Source organism: Podarcis muralis, chromosome 7 (genome assembly GCF_964188315.1).
Source record: "Podarcis muralis chromosome 7, rPodMur119.hap1.1, whole genome shotgun sequence".
Classification (NCBI taxonomy): Eukaryota; Metazoa; Chordata; class Lepidosauria; order Squamata; family Lacertidae; genus Podarcis; species Podarcis muralis.
In genome coordinates, this window is record NC_135661.1 from 1,353,865 (window position 1) to 1,374,627 (window position 20,763).

General features: G+C 47.2%; 2 protein-coding genes and 1 long non-coding RNA gene across 6 annotated transcripts in view; 2 read left to right on the plus strand and 1 right to left on the minus strand.

Moving 5' to 3' along the window:
* The first annotated feature begins 976 nt into the window (after positions 1-976).
* Positions 977-20,763, plus strand: part of LOC114590399 (methylenetetrahydrofolate reductase (NADPH)-like) — a 256,188-nt gene continuing 236,401 nt past the window's right edge. The window contains exons 1-5 of the mRNA XM_077930986.1: positions 977-1,141; positions 5,564-5,698; positions 7,982-8,162; positions 11,235-11,417; positions 17,828-17,929. Of these exons, the coding sequence (XP_077787112.1) occupies positions 8,073-8,162; positions 11,235-11,417; positions 17,828-17,929 (375 nt within the window). The 5' untranslated portion in view covers positions 977-1,141; positions 5,564-5,698; positions 7,982-8,072. The remainder of the gene's footprint in view (positions 1,142-5,563; positions 5,699-7,981; positions 8,163-11,234; positions 11,418-17,827; positions 17,930-20,763) is intronic.
* LOC144328315 (uncharacterized) lies at positions 17,939-20,507 on the plus strand. The gene is made up of 2 exons (XR_013393497.1): positions 17,939-18,202; positions 19,210-20,507. It is a non-coding gene; the product is annotated as an uncharacterized LOC144328315 (long non-coding RNA).
* LOC114589872 (uncharacterized) overlaps positions 20,363-20,763 on the minus strand; it is a 5,270-nt gene continuing 4,869 nt past the window's right edge. For all 4 annotated transcript variants that reach the window (XR_013393496.1, XR_013393495.1, XM_077930987.1 and 1 more), the window contains one exon: positions 20,363-20,741. Coding sequence is in view for 2 of the 4 variants with exons in the window: in XM_077930987.1 (XP_077787113.1) it covers positions 20,510-20,741 (232 nt within the window). In the remaining 2 variants the exon portion in view is untranslated. The remainder of the gene's footprint in view (positions 20,742-20,763) is intronic.

Consider the following 20,763-nt stretch of genomic DNA (forward strand, 5'->3'; position numbering starts at 1 on the left):
TCCCTTCCCTCCCTCCCTCCCTCCCTTCCCTCCCTTTTTTATTAAAAATGCCGTAAAATGGCTACATACAAATTCAATAAAACCAAGAATACAGCACAAAGTGATACATAGTTTAGCAATTTCAGTTCCAGAGCCACAATGTCTTGATTAAAACCTGAGAAAATAAAATTGTTTTCTGACCACCTGCCTATATTATACGAAGCAGGTGCCAGGCAAATGTCGTTTTACATGGTCTTAAAACAGTCCGTATAGGTTCTCCACGGATGGGTTTGTCAGGCTGGCAGGAGAACTTTCCTTTCCTCTTCTCTTAAGTATGAAGAGAAGGGAGATACTGTGCGGTTCTTACGCATAACAAAAGTACCTTTTCGGTGGCAGTGTCTTTACTGTAAAAAGGAGGAGGGTCCCTCATTTTGATTCCTTTTGAGGGGGTCAGCAGGGAATATATGGCTCTGCTCTCGGAACGTAAAACATTTTGCACAACGGCCCTTGTACAAACAACAGGGCATTCAGACCAGACAACCAAAGGGAGCGTTTATGCTTGACAAACAGAAGGGTGTCTCTAGAGGGCTGGATCTCCACTGCCCATTGGAGCAGCGGGCAGAGATTGGAGGGAGTGCCAGGGCCGGCCTCTGATTGGCAAGCCAGGTCTGGCATCCGCAGGTCTGGGCTGGGCTCTGGCTGGAGCAGGAGGGCACCTTTGAATGCACACCTTAGTTGGCTTTGTATGTGCAGTTCCTGAGAGCCCAAGCGGCGTCTGTTTGCATAGCTGTAGAGCGGAGGCTCAGAGGCTGCTGTTGTTCTTGGCGGGAGTCCATTTTGGAGAGTGGCTGTGCACTTGATCCAAGCAAGGTCAGCGAGCCTGAGAGTCTCACTGGGTGTGCACGTGGACAGCCGCAGGAAATAACCTGGAGCGCAGCAAAAAGCCTGTCCAGCTGCAGTGGACAATTGCATGGAAGGATCACTCCACCAGGCAAGTGTTGCGATGGGTCTTGCAGGTTTGGGCTGTTGTCCCTTCTCCCCGCCTCGCTGCTTGCCCAGCCCTGATCTCCTCCTTGGAAATATCCTTTATTGTAAATGACCTCCTGCTCCAACTCCCTTTGCTCAGAGTGAAAAAGTCTGAAAGAAGTCTCACCTGGAAAAGGCAAGTGATGTCTTAACCCTTGTTCCCTTGCAGAACCCCTAAATGTTTAGTGTGTGATTTGTGGCAGCCATGGAAAGAGAAGAGTCTTAGTTCGGTGGTGGAGGAAATCTTGCTTCAGATCCCCAGTGGCATCTCCTGGTAGGGCTGGAAATCTTCCGTGCCTGGAGCCCTGGAAAGCTGCTGCCAGCCAGTGTTGACAGTCCTGGGACTGATGGGCTGAGTCAGCCTAGGGCATCTTGCTATGGGGGTCCTGGTCTTGGGGACTCCTTGGCTGTTGCGTGTGGGGAAAACGAGGCAAAGTGGCTCTGCAATGTATGTTTTTATTAGAAGTAAGGTGGTCTGCAACTGTGTCTGACTCAGAGTAGACCCACTGAAACTGGCCATGTCCGTCAACTACAGCTCATAACGTTTGTCTAGCGGACAGCTGAACAACTTCCCCTGAGGAAAGGATCACATATGGAATTACTCGCTTAATAACAATTGCACCTTATCAGCCTTGCATCTTATCTGCTGAAAATATGTGCCCTATTTTTCTTTCTTTCCTGGATGTGTGCAAGATAGTTAATTGCAATTAAACCTGTTAATTAGGCATGTGTTTGTGTAGCTCTTGGATGTGGATTCTCCTCTCAGCTGAGCAATTACTAGGCATTTTCATGCCACTCGTCAGTCAAAAAAGGCTTACAAATGTCCCACCCTTGCAAGGTCACATCCAAACCAGACATGATTTAAATCCCATTTCCCTCCCCCAAAGGATCCTGGGAACTGCACTTTGTTTAAGGGTGCTGAGAACTGTGAGGGGTGAACTACAGTTCCCAGAATCCTTTGAAGCAAGCAACATGCTTTTAAATATATGGGTGTGGGTGTGGCCTATGAGACATGACACAAAAGGAAAGGGGAGTGGGAGGGAAGAGGAGGTGAAAGCAGGTCCAGGCTCTAATTCTTAGTTACAGTCACTGCTTTTTCGGGGGGGGGGTATTCAAGGGTACGCAGTACTAGCACCTTTTTCCCTAGCCTTGAAGAAAAGCACTGGTTACTTGCCGGAGCCAGAATGTCAATGGTTGCAAGGAATAAAAAATCAGAGTAAAATTGCTGCTCTTTTTAGCCATATTAATAGAGCAACCCTCTAGTTCCAACTCTCTTCCTTTGCCTGATGCAATGGCTGCTGAGCTGACTGCTCCTGTTGCTCCTGACCATTGGCCGTGCTGGCTGGAGTGGATGGGAGTTGTTGACAAAAACGGGTAAAAAGGTAAAGGACCCCTGGACAGTTAAGTCCAGCCAAAAGTGACTATGGGGTTGCGGCATGCATCTTGCTTTTCAGGCCAAGGGTGCCGGCGTTTGCGTGGCAAGTTCCTGCCTCCCACCAGTAGAAATAAAGACACATGACACCATTATTTTAGGTTAATGGGCTAAAATTGCCCGCAACTTTATCGGTTACAGGTGATGAGCGGTATTGGCTTAGGCATTGGTCCTATCCAACTATCCGGCTTCGGCCTGCTGGCTTGAAGACCCGGAAGGGTTAACACCAGCAGGGGGAGCCCTGCTGATGCACATCGACTAGGGACTCCCCCGGGGTCACCGCTCGGGGGCGCACTTTAGGCCCTGGCCTCCATAGGCTTCGGACGAGGCCACGCCCCCGGAATCCTTTACTAGACTACCCTTCAATATTTGGGGGAGGTGATGGCGTTCCTCCCCCCCAACACATCTACATAACAATACCCCTACCAATGCCTAACCGCCAAAACCAATGGAGTTGTGACGATTTGCTATGAGGTAGGCGAAAACCCAAATGGCCGGTGCCAATTTGCCAAGTGGAAAAAATTCCTACCAGGCCCCTTAAAGGCGACCAACCGAGGTCCATAGCGAGGTCAGAAGGGGAACCTTAAAGGGTGGGTGGGTGGGAAAACCTCCCTTTCACAAGCCGCGTGGAGCGTGTGAAGAGACTGAGGATAAACAGCAGCAAAACCCCACACCCACTGATGAAAGTTGTGAATCTGAAACTGACTCAGATGGCTCAGCAGCAAAACCCCACAGAGCGTGTGTGCAGCGCTTGCAGGCTTTTCCCCGAGGAGGGAGACGTGTTGTCCTTCTCCCTCCTCTGGGAAAAGCCCCCAAGAGCTGCACACGCGCTCCACGCGGCTCTTTAAAGGGAGCGCGGCTCTTGGGGGCTTTTCCAGGAGGTGGTGGAAGGGACAGAGCGTGACTAAGCCAGAAGCTAAAACAGCGAGAGGGAGCACTGCGCAGTGATCCCTCTCGCTGTTCTGGCTTCTGGGATAGCTGCGCAGCCTGCATTCGCTCCATAAGACGAACACACATTTCCCCTTACTTTTTAGGAAGGAAAAGGTGCGTCTTATAGAGCAAAAAATACGGTAGCTTGCAACATCTTTTTTTTAAAAAAAGGAAAACCAACTTTTTTGTGTGTTGCTGTAAACAATGCAAGTGCAGGAATGGAAACAAACAAGATTCCGGTCAATAATTTCACAGTTTTGCAAAGATGCATCAAGTTATGACGGAGGTTTAACGAACAATTGCTGTCACAATCCAAAATAGAGTATGTGCAAACGGGAAATAAAAAAGTGAAGGAGAGGGAGGGAGGGAGGGAGGGAGGAAAGGGGGGGGGGGCGAGGAAAGAAGCCAGCAAAGTAATAAGGAAAGGTATCAAGTGGAATCAGAATTGTACAGTTTGAAGAGACCCTGAGCATCATCTAGTCCAGGGGCCAGCAAACCTTTTCAGCCGTGGGCCGGTCTACCGTCCCTCAGACCTTGTGGGGGGCCAGACTATATTTTCTGGAGGGGAAATGAACAAATTCCTATGCCCCACAAATAACCCAGAGATGCATTTTAAATAAAAGCACACATTCTACTGATGTAAAAACACGCTGAGTCCCGGAGCATCTGCGGCCCGGATTTAGAAGGCGATTGGGCCGCATCCAAACCCCTGCAATGCAGGAATATTCAGCTGTCCCATATGGGGATCAAACTTGCAACCTTAGCATTATCAGCACCACAATCTACCCAACTGAGCTATTTAGTGGGTGGACCCTTTTTATTTATATATTTATGATCTTTAAGAACAATATTCATATGCTCTCGACAGAATTACAAAAGGATTATATCTAAGCCCCCCCCCCCCGTCTGACCGTCCAGAATTCTTTAAACATTGCCCATCCTTGCTAGAATCTGTTTATCTTCTTTTCCCTCGTTGAACCCAAAGGAATCCATCTTGCCACATTCTTTACGAGCTTGTGGGAATTGTTTCCATGCTGGCTGCCGGGTAAGGGAAACTCCATCCTCTGCAGCCTTCATGGATGTGAAGGCTAGAAATATCTTTTTTAAAAATTGGCCTTCTAGCCAGCAGACTGGCAGAAGAGGAACAGAGGGTGATTCTCTACCACCAGTTGCTTGGTGGCCCAAGGAAGGGTAGGCCAGAAATTCCTGGTTGGACAGGCAACAGCACCTTGGAGAGCAGACTAAGGTTTGGGTTAAGGACCACGGACAGCTCTCCTGCAAGTGGGGCCAGGCATACAAGTTGTCTCAGCGAGAGATTGCTTTGACCAGCAGACTCCACTGGCCTCCTCCAGTCAGCCTGTGCTAGGAAGGTGTAATTCTCTGGAGTGTTCAGTCTCTCCCAACACAAAGACAGAACAGGCAATCTCTTCCGATGGGAGGATAATTCTTCTGCCTCTGTGCTTGCCACTGTTCTCCCCTGAGCTTAGCTTCTCCCAGTTATGAGGCATGCTCAAAACAGTCATACATCACCAGAGATGGAGAACTTTAAAGTGTTAAGATCAGAAGGCGGAAAACATGAAAACAACGAGAAGAGGCAGGAACGAAGATTTGGAGATATGCTTTAGAGGTCCAGACTATGGGGAGCCCGGAAAAATGAATGATTACAATTTAGACTACAATTTGGCCGTTTTTTTATTTTAGTTTATTGTTTTTAATCAGATTATGATGCGGATATGTTGATTGGCTGTTTTTATTGGGAAATTAATAAAAATGATTTTAAAAACAGCAACAGTCATACATCAGGGTGCAATTAATTCTTCCTTACTTACATGCTGTAAAAGTAAACCTCATTTATTCACTTCTGTATATATATCCCACTGTATATATATTCCCCCCACACATCTAATCCCCACAACAATCTTGCGAGGTAGACTAGGCTGAGAGACAGTGACCAGCCCAAGGTCCCCCTATGAACTTCTGGGTTCAAGTGGGGATTTGAAACTTGGCCTACCAAATCCCAATCCAACCACTACAACCACACTGACTCACTTGCTGGGTATAAAAATGAGCCATCCCTTCAGTTTTTAATTCAGGGGGAGCAAAACACGTGTAAGCTACCAGGAAGTGTTTAAAAAGATGCAGCACGCAACTATAGGTGCAAATTTATGTTTTAATTTTCTCTCCCTCCCCTGCAAGGCGTTCCCTGCCCTGGGCGGTCAGTACTCACCCCAAACGGCGAGTTGAAGATGTCCGACCCATTTTCTGGGCCTCCAGGCCGAAGAGTTACATCTACCAAACTCAGGAATGGGATGAGTTTCCTAATGGCCGCTGGTGAGTGTGGCGGGGGGGGGGGGGGAGGTGGATGTATCCCTCTGGAAAGATCTGGTTGAACTGGGAAGCGATGGGAGGCCTATCTGAATTAAAACAGAAGATGCCAGAAAGATGCAACGGTTATAGACCAGTTGAGGTAGTTATATATAATTTTTATTAAATTTTACATTTCAAAATATTCTTTTAAACAACCTTAAATCCGTGACATCCCTTCTTCTCTTTCCGTGGTTCATTTTGCATACCATACGCCCTGCGTATTTTACATGAACTAAACCATTCAGGAAACCATTGTTACATCCATCAAAACTTATTTACCCTGCTGAATTTATCTTAATGCTGTCAGCATTTTTAAATGAACACAATTTTCACCCATATATTCAGTAAACGTTTTCCAGTCTTCTCTAAATGTATGTTCTTCTTGTTCTCTTATTCTAGATGTTAAATCTGCAAGTTGCGCATATTTCATCAGTTTAAGTTGCCATTCTTCTTTGGTTGGGACCTCGTTTGTTTTCCATTTTGGGGCTAACAAGACATGGGCTGCAGTAGTAGCCTGCATAAATAGTCTTTTTTGACACCTGGGAATTTCCCTCTACTGATAGGTTAATGGAATGACTTATCTCTTGGGCCTGTTAATTTCAGCGGGGCTACCCTAAGTAAAACCTAGTTGACTGAAACCCATAGGATTGTCTCCTCCCAAGTCCAGAAAAGACCCTATACTTTCTGGGCAGATTTCCTTGTTTCGTTCTGTAGTAAATGGGCGCCCAGCCACTTGCCCCTCCCTCACCTGTCTTTGCTCTCCGGCCAGATCAGGTTTCTTGAGCAAGGCTGGCAAACCCATTTACTTTTCAGAAACAGGACAAAATAGAACTGGTAGAGCTGCCACCACTCCCTCGACCCAGGGTTACCAGAAGCCACAGCTCAAGGGAGTCAGCTGTGCTCCTTTGTTCCTGGCTAACCCCAAACTACAAGTTGCTTCCACAAGCTTGCAGGCAGGAATCCTTTGGTAGAGCGTAACCAAGAAGTCTAGGCGTTGGAATTAGCTATTCCCCCGGATAGGCACACACAATACAAGAGAAAGTTTCTTTCTTAAAAATTTATTTTAAAACGTAAAGAACATGCTAAAAAGCAGGCACATCTTTTGGTAAATTACAAGTACAGAAAAATAAGAACGTTGTAAATGATAGCTGACTATATACTCTCTTCTATACTCTAAGGCAAAGATAGGATAGTTAGAGTCTTTCAGAAATCCGCATCCAAAGGTCTCAGAAAATCTTCAACGCAAAAGCACAAAAGGACGAAAAGACGGCTGCTTTGGTGGACATCAGCAGCCGGGCGATTCTTTGCGAATTGCAGAGCCTTTCAAACCATTCTCAAGATCTTTTATCCATAATTCGCACGTGGAATCAGAAACCCCCAAACACAGTCAGAACCCTGGATTATTTTTGAATCCTCCAATGACCAGCTTGTGGGCTAATAATTCCAACTTGTGGCAGCTGAGCCAATTAAGCCTTCAGAACCCAGATCAAGGTGTTTCCTCCCTTCCGATGGAGACTGGTGGAGCTTAGGCAGATGTACATTCCCAAGTAATTAAGGATAGATAACATTACAGAGGGTATGTTCATAACTTTGAACGCAGGTGTAAACCTTCAATTTAGCCCGAAATTTCCTTTCCCATAGTCATCCTCTCACGCCCTTGGAGCCAACAGGCTCACGGGTTAGAGCAACAGGACGGTTCCCATACTTCTTACTGGTTTCCCACAAGGCCTCATTTTCCACTTGACCAAAGAAAAGCTGCTAAGAAAGTACTAACTTTACTACACATTCCCTTGTTCGATTCATTATTTCATGAAATGGATACACCACTTAACTATAAAAAAAATCAAATGAGCCTCGAAGCGGTTTGCGAAAAAGACAAAACGATAAAATTTTTCGGTAAGAACAGCGATAATGTAATACTTTCAAGAGCTCAAGTTCACAACTAGCTAAAAACAGATGGAAATATGCATCAGTTTTCTAAACCTCTGGGTGGGCTTCACGAATGTTTCTAGCACAGAGTACAGTGAAGGCAGCTGCCTGATGTCCATAGGCAGGAAGTTCCAGAGTTTGGGTATTGCCACACGAAAAGATGGACTTCTTATAAATTTAGAACAGGGATTATGTGGTCCCTGCAACAGTTCTGCTGATGGGAGCAGTCAAATGGGTGAATGTGGGGGAGGCCATCTTGCCCGTAAGGGGGCTTGTTCCTGCCCTGCCCTAACATGCCGTCTCTCCCGCAACCCTCAGGGGTAACTCATCCTCCCCAGCCTTTGGGGAGCTGAAGGATTATTACCTCTTCTACCTGAAGAGCAAATCTCCCAGGGACGAGCTGCTGAAGATGTGGGGCGAGGAGCTGACCAGCGAGGAAAGCGTCTTCGAGCTGTTCAGGTGTTACATCGCCGGAGAGCCCAACAAGGAGGGGCACAAGGTGAGAGATTCAGGGAGGGCCCTGGCCCATGAACCTCCACATAGGGGGTGAACAAGTGTGGGCGTCCGGTCTCTGGAGTCCTGACACAAGTCTCACATACCCTCCAATATTTCTCCAGTGAAAATGGGGGCGTCCTATTCCGTTGTTGTTATACCAGACCCATCTAACTGGATTGCCTCAGCCATTCTGGGTGTCTTTCAACATCAATAAAAACATAATAAAACACACACACACACGTAAATTTTATTAAATTTTCCGCTTTACAATTTAGAATATTCATTCAAACAACCTTAAAATATCAATGGCTTTCCTTCTTCCCTTTCCATGGTTCATTTTGCACAATATAAATCCCTACATATTTTACATAAACTATACCATTCAGTATTCCATTACAGAGGTTTGTTGTTGTTTAGTCGTTTAGTCGTGTCCGACTCTTCGTGACCCCATGGACCAGAGCACGCCAGGCACCTCTGTCCTCCACTACCTCCCGCAGTTTGGTCAAACTCATGCTGGTAACCTCGAAAACACTATCCAACCATCCTCTGTCGCCCCTTCTCCTTGTGCCCTCCATCTTTCCCAGCATTGGTCTTCTCCAGGGAGTCTTCTCTTCTCATGAGGTGGCCAAAGTACTGGAGCCTCAGCTTCAGGATCTGTCCTTCCAGTGAGCACTCAGGGCTGATTTCCTTAAGAATGGATGCGTTTGATCTTCTTGCAGTCCATGGGACTCTCAAGAGTCTTCTCCAGCACCATAATTCAAAAGCATCAATTCTTCGGCGATCAGCCTTCTTTATGGTCCAGCTCTCACTTCCATACATCACTACTGGGAAAACCATGGCTTTAACAGTACTCGGGTTAAGTACTTAATTTGTTCTGGAGGTCCGTTCTTCACCTGAAACTGTTCTCAACCTGAAGCACCAATTTAGCTAATGGGGCCTCCTGCTGCCGCCGCGCCACTGCTGCACAATTTCTGTTCTCATCCTGAAGCAAAGTTCTAAACCCGAGGTACTATTTCTGGGTTAGCGGAGTCTGTAACCTGAAGTGTATGTAACCTGAAGCGTCTGTAACCTGAGGTACCACTGTATTACATCCCTCAAAACTTATTTACACTGTTGAATTTATTTTAATGCTGTCAACGTTTTCAAGTGTACACAATACCACCGCCCCCATATATTCAATAAACATTTTCCAAACTTCTTTAAATGTGTGTTTTTCGTGTTCTCTTATTCTATACGTTAGGTCCGCAAGCTGCGCATATTCCATCAGTTTTAAACTTGAACTGATAAAATATTTTAAAAACTTCCCTCTACAGGGCTGCCTTCGGATGTCTTCCAAAGGTCGCGTAGTTACTTATCTCCTTGGCTTGGGGGAGAGGGTCGCATAACTCCATACCCTCCAACATTTCTCTGATGAAAATTTTGTTGTTTAGTCGTGTCTGACTCTTCGTGACCCCCTGGACCAGAGCACGCCAGGCACTCCTGTCCTCCACTGCCTCCTGCAGTTTGGTCAAACTCATGCTGGTAGCTTTGAGAACACTGTCCAACCATCTCGTCCTCTGTCATCCCCTTCTCCTTGTGCCCTCCATCTTTCCCAACATCAGGGTCTTTTCCAGGAAGTCTTCTCTTCTCATGAGGTGGCCAAAGTCTTGGAGTCTCAGCTTCACGATCTGTCCTTCCAGTGAACACTCAGGGCTGATTTCCTTCAGAATGGATGCGTTTGAGCTTCTTGCAGTCCATGGGACTCTCAAGAGTCTCCTCCAGCACCATAATTCAAAAGCATCAGTTCTTCAGTAATCAGCCTTCTTCTGATGAAAATAGGGACTCTCTAAAAGGGGGACATTCTGGAATCAAATCAGAAACCAGGGCGGCTTCTGTAGATCCATAAATGCCCCTGGAAAATAGGGACACTTGGATGGTCTTGTTTCAGGCATTGCTTTCTGCTCCTCGGCTGTGATTTGTAGGAACCAACTGCTTTATACCAAGTCTGAACTTTGGTCCCATCTAGCTCAGTATTGCCTGCACTGACTGGCAGCAATGGCTCTCCTAGTCCCAGCCCTACCTGGAGATGCCAGGAATTGAACCCAGGGCCCTTATGGATGCTGAGCAGGCCCTTCTCTACTGCTGAACTGCAGCCCCACAGTAAAAGGTGCTTGAAGGAACTTTGAAAATGTCAAGGAGATGAGTAACTAGACACCTGAAGGCAGCCCCGTATGGAGAAGCTTTTTAATGTTTTATTTTGTCCTCTTTTGTGTGCCTCCTCCTCGAGAGGTCCAGAGGGTGGCAACACGAGAACAGGGCCTTCTCTGCAGTGGCTCCCCGTCTATGGAATGCTCTCCCCAGGGAAGTTTGCCTGGCGCCTTCATTACACACCTTTAGGTGCCAGGCAAAAAAGGTCCTTTTAAACCAAGCCTTTGGCTGATTTGATTTACATCCTATGCCCTTTTAAAAGGTGTGGGGTTTTTGTTTTTTGGAGGGGAGGACTATTGGGTGGTTGTTTTTATTTTTAATTTTGTGGTTTTATATCTTGATTTTTTTCTGTGAATCGCCCTGAGACCCCTGGGTATAGGGCGGTATATAAATTCAATAAATAATAATAATGCTTTTAATATATGTTGGAAGCTGCTCAGAGTGGCTGGGGCAACACAGTCAGATGGGCAGAGTACAGTGGTACCTCGGGTTACAGACGCTTCAGGTTATGGACGCTTCAGGTTACAGACTCCGCTAACCCAGAAATAGTACCTCAGGTTAAGAACTTTGCTTCAGGATGAGAACAGAAATCGCACGGAGGCAGCGGGAGTCCCCATTAGCTAAAGTGGTACCTCAGGTTAAGAACAGTTTCAGGTTAAGAACGGACCTCCAGAACAAATTAAGTACTTAACCTGAGGTATCACTGTACAAATAAATTATTGTTGTGGTTAACACATGTGTGTGTCTGCTTGAGGTATAACAGGGGGAAGGAATTTTAAAATTTAAGGGGATTTGGAAACATGGGAGAAAGCTGTGCATTTGTGTGCACACCCAACCTGCCCTCTCCCCTTTCCAAAATATTGATAGTTTTTCTCTCTCCCCCCCATAGGTGACCTGCCTGCCTTGGAACGATGAACCTCTGGCGCCCGAGACCAACCTTATGAAAGAAGAGCTGGCCAAGGTGAACAGGAGAGGGATCCTGACCATCAATTCCCAGCCGAACATCAACGGCAAGCCCTCCACCGACCCGATTGTGGGCTGGGGTCCCGACGGAGGCTACGTCTTCCAAAAGGTAACATGGCTGGGGACATTATGCTCTTCTCTCCTTCCCTTCCATCTCTCAGTCCAAGCAGTTCTGTCCTCTTGCATAAGATCAATTTTTGTGTGAAAGGAAGAACCACACTGCCTTTCGTGGCAAAGCTTTAGGCACTTCCAGGGGTCAGGCTGGATGACCTCTGGGGTCCCTTCCACTCCACAGTTCTGCGATTCCAAGTCGTGTGCTATGGCAAATTAGGAAGATAGATTTGTTTGACATGTTTATAGGCTGCTGTTCAGGGTCCGGTTTCAGGAAATGGTATACATCGCTCAGTAGGGATAGGAACACAGGAAGTTAGTTGTCTTTTAACATGAAGTCATATAGAGTGGTACCTTGGTTCTCAAACACCTTGGTTCTCAAACGCCGAAAACTTGGAAGTGTTCAGGCGGCTAGTCCTAGTCTTTATAACCCTGTACCTTCTTCCAGAAGGCAGAAGCTGAAAGAGATCATTTCCGGGTAGCGCACTATCCTGCACTCTCTCTGCCGCTTTCTTATGGCACCTGGAAGAATAGAATTGATCCAAGGTGGGAAGAGTGCACCCAGTTATTCTCTCCGCAGTCTTTACAACCCTGGACAGCATTGTTTTTCGCCTGACCGTGCAGCTCCCAAACCACACACACAGACCATAATACACTCTCCACAGTGCAATGGTAAAATGCCCTCAACAGGTCCTTTCAACCCTTCTCTTTAGACACAGGAACATAGGAAACTGTGTTCTGCTTAGTCAAGCCATTGCTCTGTCCAGCTCGGTCTCATCCATACGGACTGGTAGCAGCTCTCTGACGTTTCAGACCAGACTCTCTCCCAGGCAGACCTGGAAATGCGGAGGGTTCAACCTGGTCCCCGAGGCCTTCTGCATGCCAGGCAGGTGTTCTGCCACTGGGCTGTGGCTCGTCCCCTCGTCCTTTAGCTTGAAAAGTTGATCTGTAGCTGTAACTTGGCCCAAGCAATTCTCCATACTTGGTAGGCGTACACAAAGGTAAGGGGACCTCAGGCCGCAGGCAGCCTGGCCTAGTGGGAAGATTAATTAAGTGACCCAGCAAGATCGGATCTGATGAAGCATCACTTGCTACAGAGGAAGTATTACAAAATAACTTCCTTCAAGGCAGACAGCTTCTCCATAGGCAAGTGGTATGTTTTAGCAACGATATCCAACTGGATCCCTAAATAAAATGGGAATATGGGCAAAAGGTATTGAGCTATTGCTTGCCAGCTTCCAGCCCCCGCTTGGGCAGGGGGCATCTTGTGCTGCCATCATGATATGTAAATTTACAGGGCCGACGCTGGCCAGAACCCCTAAAGAAGTCCCGACAAAGCTGCCGCCAAGCCAGCTTCCTTTTCAGACACACACTCTGCAATGCAAAAAACACACTCCGTGCAGTGCACACACTCTCCATGCAATGCAACTACACACTCCGTGCAATGCAAAAAACACGCTCTGTGCAATGCAACTACACACTCCGTGCAATGCACGCACAAACCCTCCGTGCAATGCAACTACACACTCCGTTCAATGCAACTACACACTCCGTTCAATGCAACTACACACTCCATGCACTGCACACACCCTCCGTTCAATGCAACTACATACTCCGTGCAATGTACACACACTCTGTGCAATGCAAAAAAAAAAACACACTCTGTGCAATGCAACTACACCCTCCATGCAATGCCCTCACCCTCCGTGCAATGCACACACCCTCCATGCAATGCAACTACACACTCCGTGCAATGCAACCACACCTTCCGTACAATGCAACAACCCACTTTGTGCAATGCAGCAACCCACTTCGTACAATGCAACAACACACTTTGTGCAATACAACAACACACTTTGTGCAATGCAACTACACACTCTGTGCAATGCACACACACCCTCCATGCAATGCACACACCCTTCGTGCAATGCAACTGCAAATCTCTCACGCAATGCAATGCAATTGCAGTCCATGCAGCGCCGTGCTCTGCAACGCACAGAGCAAACTGCAATGCGGGCACGCAAAGGTGCTTTCTCCCAGTTGCATATTGCAAACGTGGCGCCCGTTACATCCCTCGCAGTGAGGTAACCACCAAAAGGACCTAAGTGTCCAGGTAGAGCAATGGGGGAGCATGCAGCTCCAGGAAGGGAAACTCCCAGTGGCTGAAAACTGAAAAAGCGAAACTTAAGGGACTCTTCAGCACGAGGGAGCCATGGCTGCTGCAGGGGGTCACATCCAGCGTCTCCGTGATGAAGCCACTTGCCCCATCTGCCTGGATTACTTCAAGGATCCAGTGACCATCAGGATTTTTGCATTGGGCTACTCCAAACTCACTGTCAAATCACATGTCTGTGGCCACAGCATGAACCACAAAAATCATACATTCACTGTTTAGTTCAGAATCCCCCCCCCCCCGTTTTCCTCCTCTAAAAACTAGGTGCGTCTTATGGAGCGAAAATACGGTAAATACTGCCTTCAGACAGATGGGTGGGGTACAAATAAAAAAAATTATCATCCTCATCATCACTCGATAACCCTCTCCTCCATGAATTTGTCTTTTTTAAAATCCGTGGCTGTTGGTGCTTCTTGTGGCAGTGAGTTCCACAGTTTAACTGTGAAATACTTTTCTTTGGTCCAACGTTCGGCTTCATTGGATGTCTGGCATTATGGGAGCGCGAGAAGCACGTTATCAGTGTTCCCCACGGCTTGCGTTTCCTTTTCCGTGCCACGCATTAGTTTTCCCTCCTAAAAATAAAATAAATGTGACAAGCAGCCCATAAGATGGACCGCGCATACTTTTATAAAGTTCTGCCTCCTTGCCTCTTTCTCACATTTCCCTCTAAACCAAAAAAATCCCCAAATGTTGAAACCTCTCCGCATGTGGGAGACGTTCCAACTTTGGCTGGTGTTTCCTGAAACTCTTCCCAACTCCACGATACCCTTTTGGGAGGGTGGGGACCGCATGGGGAGAGCAGTGTTGTTAGCAGAAATATGAATCACCCCACACTTAGTCCTTTTACAATTTCTCTCTTTGTTGGAAGCTGCCTTAAAGGTAAAGGGACCCCTGACCATTAGGTCCAGTCGTGACCGACTCTGGGGTTGTGGCGCTCATCTCGCTTTATTGGCCAAGGGAGCCGGCGTGCAGCTTCTGGGTCATGTGGCCAGCAGGACTAAGCTGCTTCTGGCGAACCAGAGCAGCGCACAGAAACGCCGTTTACCTTCCTGCCGGAGCGGTACCTATTTGTCTACTTGCACTTTGATGTGCTTTTGAACTACTAGGTTGGCAGGAGCAGGGACCGAGAAGTGGTCAGCCAGATGGGCGGGGAACAAAAGAATAAATAAATATGATAATTCCAGATCCAACACAATTAGCCTTCCTCCCCTGTCTAGCCACCGCCGGTATGAAATTGTGTCTTCATTTTTTCTTTTCTTTTTAATCATTGTTATTGATTTTCCAATAAAAATAGCCAATCAAGATACCCGAATCATAATCCAATTAAAAATAATAAACTAAACACAAAACAACCAAATTGTAGTTATTAATTTTTACAGGCTCCCTATAGTCTGGACCTCTGAAGCATATCTCCAAATTTTCTTCCTGCCTCTTCTCGTTGCTTTCATATTTTCCTCCTTCTGATCTTAACGCTTTAAAGTTCTCCGTCCCTGGCTATGCGATTCTCAGTCATGTCAAAAATCATATATCCTTTCATACATTGAATACAGCTTTATTTGTAAATATATATTTTTTGTGTCTTCATTTTTTCATATTGGTTTCTATTAAGGGTTTTCAGCATAAAACTCAATGAAAGCCAAACTAATCCAAAGACCTAGGGAAGAAGCAAGAATAAGGAAAAGAAGGAAATAAAGAAGTAGAAAAAGAAGAGAAGACGAAAAAGAAGTGTGTGTGTGTGTGTGTGTGTGTGTGTGGAGATCCACAAGATCCTCTATCCTAATTTTATCTTCACCCCCGAGGGATGACAACCAACATGATCAAAGGTCTAAACCTTATGAGGAACGGTTGAAGGAGCTGGCTAGGTTTAACCTTGAAAAGAGGAGTCCAAGAAGAGGCAAGATAGCCAATTTCAAATTTTGAAAAATAAATTTCAAAAACCAAGCAGAGGGCCTTCTCGGTAGTGGCGCCCTCCCTGTGGAATGGCCTTCCTTCAGCTGTCAAGGAGATAAAAGAATTACACAACTTTTAGAAGACACCTGAAGGCAGGCCTGTGTAGGGAGGTTTTTAAAGCTTGATGTTTGTTTTTGTTTTGTTTTTTATTATATTTTTAGTTATTCTGTAAGCTGCCCATAGTGGTCATGTGAAAGATGGAACAAACTTGTTCTCTCCTGTTTTGGAGGGCAAGACTGGAACCAATGTTTTTTTAGCCCAAGACAACAGGTCTCCGGAGGGACGCGGGTGGCGCTGTGGGTTAAACCACAGAGCCTAGGACTTGCCGATCAGAAGGTCGGCGGTTCAAATCCTCATTATGGGGTGAGCTCCCGTTGCTCGGTCCCTGCTCCTGCCAACCTAGCAGATCGAAAGCATGACAAAGTGCAAGTAGATAAAAAGGTACCGTTCCGGCGGGAAGGTAAACGGCGTTTCCGTGCGCTGCTCTGGTTTGCCAGAAGCATCCCATGGGACGATGCCAAGGGCTTTCTGGCCTCCTTTGAGCGGGTGGCCGAGGCCTGCCAGTGGCCCAAGGGAGAGTGGGCGGCCAGGCTGCTGCCAGCCCTCCGAGGAGGGGCCGAGTGGGCCTTTGGCAGCCTGGAGGCCAGCGACAGAGAGGATTATGGGAAAGTGAAGGCGGCCATCTTGCGCGGGGACACCACCGCCCAGGAGAAGCAGCAGCGGCAGCAGCACTTCCGCCGCTTCTGCTACCAGGAGGCCGAGGGGCGAGGCCTATGGCCGCCTCCAGGAGCTCTGCCGTGGGTGGTTAAAAGTGGACCGGCACACCAAGGAGCAGATTCTGGAACTGCTGATCCTGGAGCAGTTCCTGGCTATCCTGCCGCCCGAGGTCCAGGGCTGGGTCAGGGAGGCCGGGCCTGAGAGCTGCTCCCAGGCAGTGGCCCTGGCCGAGGAAGACCTCCAGGCGCAACGGGAAGCTGAGGGGCAGGAGCTCACATGCGCCTTGGGGCTGTGTTGCTGGGGGGCTCCTGTGGGGCTGATCCTGCCACTCCCTGGGCTGTTAACCAAGAGAGCGAAGCCTGTCCGTTTCATGCTGATTAAGGAGGGGAAGTCCAATTCTATGCCCCTAGCTCACTCAGGGAAACACTTAATCTCAGGGTTGCGGGTTCAAGTCCCGTTTGGGGGCAAAAGATTCCTGCGTTGCAAGGGGTTGGACTAGATGACCCTCAGGACCCCTTCCAACTCTATGATTCCTGTGCTCTTCTAGGCATACTCCCCAAGTGTCCCTTGTCTCCAATGACAGTTCTGGAATTATGAAAGCCATCCCAGCTTCTGATTTGATCCTGGACTGTCCCTAATTCCGCTGCCAGTGCCGAGATCGGGGAATAGTATGAGCTGGCCCTTGTCCCAAGCCATGGCGGCTGCGGCGGCTGTGAGAGGGCATCCTGTTGCCTCTCCATGGCCTCTCCACGGCCGCTGCTACCAGCTTCCTCCCTTGGGCAGCTGCTAGTGGCTGCTAGATAGCGGGTGGGGAGGAGAGGCCACCACCATTAAGGCCCTGTTTGACACGCCAGCTCTGAGGGGGAGGCAGAGGACAAGAAGAAAGAAAGAAATATTTAGCTGGGAAAGAAGAAAGGGGGAGTGGAGCAGAGCACAAGGAATCTTGATTTTTGGACAGTGAAACCTCAGTTTTCGAGCGTATCGGATGCTGAACGATTCGGAACCCGAACGCCGAAAACTCGGAAGCAATTCTTTTCGTTTCAAAGTCAAACGGCTTCCGATTCACATTTCTCCATTTTTTCAAGGGATTTCACGCCCATTGCGCCTCGGCTGTCGAACGTTTTGGAAGTCGAACAGTCTTCAGGAACGGATTACGTTTCAAAAACTGCTGTATTTGAAAAAAGTGATTTGTGCGTCTGCATCTAATCTTGCCCCTTTCTAAAATGTATTCATTGGCGTGTGCTTCTCTTTTTGTCAATTGACCAAAAAAGAAAGCCGGGGTGAAGGGTTTTTCTCAGGAGGGCGTTTGTGCTGCATCCCAATGGTGTGGTCGTGGTGGGAATGCTCTGCTGGGATGGGATGGGGAACAAAAATGGGGGTTGGGGATGAGGAGGGTCAGTTGAGTGGGGAGTGACAAATGCCCCTCTTTTCATCTAAGGAACGTTGGAGGGTATGGCTGGGTGATGGCTTCAGGGTGGGGTTTGAGGGAGGCTCTGGGTTTTCCGCCCAGGCCTCTCCCTCCTTGCCCTGTTGCTCTGTCCTGACAGGGTTCCTTCCTGATGCTGCAGGTGGGATTTGAGGAGGCCGCCGCAGATGTCTCTGAGGAAGTGCCGTCCGCAGATGTCGAACAGAGGCCAAGCAGGAAGATGCAAGTGAGGCCCAACTGGCAGGTAAGTAGGGCCGGATTTAGAGTCGTGCCCCCTGGATCATGCACCTTCATTGTATTGCTCCCATCACAGGCTGAAGACACCACCACTTTGGCTTCGCGGGTGCAGAGGAGGGCAACTAGGATGATCCAAAAGCTAAGCCTTGTGAGGAACGGTTGAAGGAGCTGGGGATGTTTAGCCTGCAAAAGAGGAGACTGAGAGGAGATATGGTAGCCATCTTCAAAGATGGCTGTCACATGGAGGATGGAGCAAGCTTGTTTCCTCCTGCTCTGGAAGGTAGGATTCAAACCAGTTGCTTCAAGTTGCAGGAAAGGAGTTGGATGGGCATCTGCCATGGATGCTTTAGCTGAGATTCCTGCATTGCAGGGGGTTGGACTAGATGACCCTCGGGTCCCTTACAACTCTATGATTCTATGATCCAAGAGACACGTTTTTCAGGTCACAGCAGATCGCTGTGACTGTAAATTGTTTTGAACTGCTTTTAGCATTGATTTTTTTTCTTTATTACGGTCCAGAGACCCAACAAATTGTTACAAAGCAATGCACAATTCAGACAGCCTACCTCCAGGTTAAACAAGCATTTTGTTCAGACTTAAAGACAGGGATCATTGGTTCTTGCAACCACCGATAAAAACTTGGCCACTGCTAATGTTCTAGCGTTTGTCCGGTCTTCCAATAGGAACCTGACATAATGAGCCTCTGATTTTCCCAGGAAAGGTACCGGCAAGGGTAATATCAGTTCAGCCTTGGCTTGCTCATGTTTCGCAGCAAAATATGTTTTATAGAATCGATGTCTTGAGCACATGAGCAAAGTCTGTCCTGGTAGGGAACTCCTCTCAACCTGCCTTCCAACACTGCAGAAGGAAAGACGTTTAGTCTGGCTTTGGTGAACAACCTTAGATAATTTGGTACTGAATTTTAAATTTCTGTAGTCCAACATTTAAATTGTAGACCGCCTTTTCTGTGATGTAGGTATGATGTATGGACGGGTAGTCTTGAGTGACAGGGCAGGGAATTTAAAATGTCTATATAAGGCCTTGCGCACCATTGTTCTGGGTTCCCTATTAGGGACTTTGTCTTCTTTCCATCTCTGGGCCAGTAACAACCGGGTGGCTGTCGTCGCATACATAAAAAGTATTTTCTGCTCCCTTGGAATATCGGCACCTACAATTCCTAATAGAAAAACCTCTGCTTCCCCCCCCCCCCAAGTTAATTTAAACATTTAAATTGTGCCATTGCTGGGATTCTTTGGTGTCAACATCTCCTCTCTCGACTCCTTCCAGGCTTACCTGGAGTTCTTCACCTCCAGCGAGAACGTCAGAGCCCTCCGAAGAACTACGGCCAGCGAGTGAATTACCACATTGTCAATGTCAAGGTGCGTCCTTCCTCAGTGCCAGATTACCAAACAGACAGACTGGGCACTGGCCTACGAGCCTAGGGGCCCCTCAACAACGGATCAAAATAATATTGATTGGCATGGTTGGCCAATTGGTGTCAAGGAAGGACAGGATGTTTTTTATGTATGCTACCACAGCAGCAAGGGTTCTTTTAGCAAAGTATTGGAAGACACAAGAACTACCCACGCTGGAAGAATGGCAGACGAAGGTGATTGATTATATGGGACTGGCGGAGATGACTGGCAGAATCCGTGATCAAGGAAAAGAGACGGCGGAAGAAGATTGGAAGAAATTTAAAGTATATCTTAAGAACTGTTGTAAAATTAATGAGTGCTAAAATGCCATGGGTAAAGAAACAATATAGAAGTACAGCTGTAAATGATTAAGTAAGAGAAGAAGGGAAAAAAATAATAAAGAAAATGAGTAATCAGTTAATTGAAGTGAGGGGTTGCTAAAGAAATTTTAAAATAGGGATGCAGAAAGGGGAGGCATGGGGAAGTCGGGGAAGTAAGATTTATGAAAAAGAGGTTTTGAAATTATACGTGTTTATATGTTTGTTTGTCTATGTATTGTGTTTTGTATTGTTTTTAATTTATGTTGGAAAATTAATAAAAAATTGAAAAAAAACAAAACAACAACAAAATAATATTGATTTGATCTTGAAAGAAAATTGGGAAATAATTTGTGAGGGGGCCTGCGAGATTCTGACTGCCTAGGAGCCTCCACTGGGTTTAATCCGACCCTGGTCGTTCCTCTGGTAGGCTGGCAGTGAAAACGTTTCCGTGGAAACTTGGGATGCTTGGACTGAGAGCGTATGTGGGGAGCAAACCCTCTGCTTGTGATCTCTGGAGAATATTTTGAGAACTGTTCAGCCTCTGCTAGGACAATTGGCATTGGGTTCATGGCTCCTCCTTGTGGCCCAGTTTCAGTGCCTCCTGTTTAGCCAGAGAATCTGATCAGCTGAGCATATCGTTCCCTGGAGGAGTTTTCTGGATGCAGGGAGGAATAATAATAATAATAATAATAATAATAATAATAATAATAATAATAATAATTTATTATTTATACGCCACCCATCTGGCTGGGTTTCCCCAGCCACTCCGGGCGGCTTCCAACAGAACACTAAAATACAATAACCTATTAAACATTAAAAGCTTCCCTAAACAGGGCTGCCTTCAGATGTCTTCTAAAAGTTTGGTAGTTTTTTTTCTCTTTGACATCTGGCGGGAGGGCGTTCCACAGGGCAGGCGCCACTACCGAGAAGGCCCTCTGCCTGGTTCCCTGTAACTTGGCTTCTCATTGCAAGGGAACCGCCAGAAGGCCCTTGGCGCTGGACCTCAGTGTCCAGGCAGAACAATGGAGGTGGAGATGCTCCTTCAGGTATACTGGACCGAGGCCTGTTCAGTTGGGCCTGAGATCTGTAAAAAAGAAAAAGAAAAA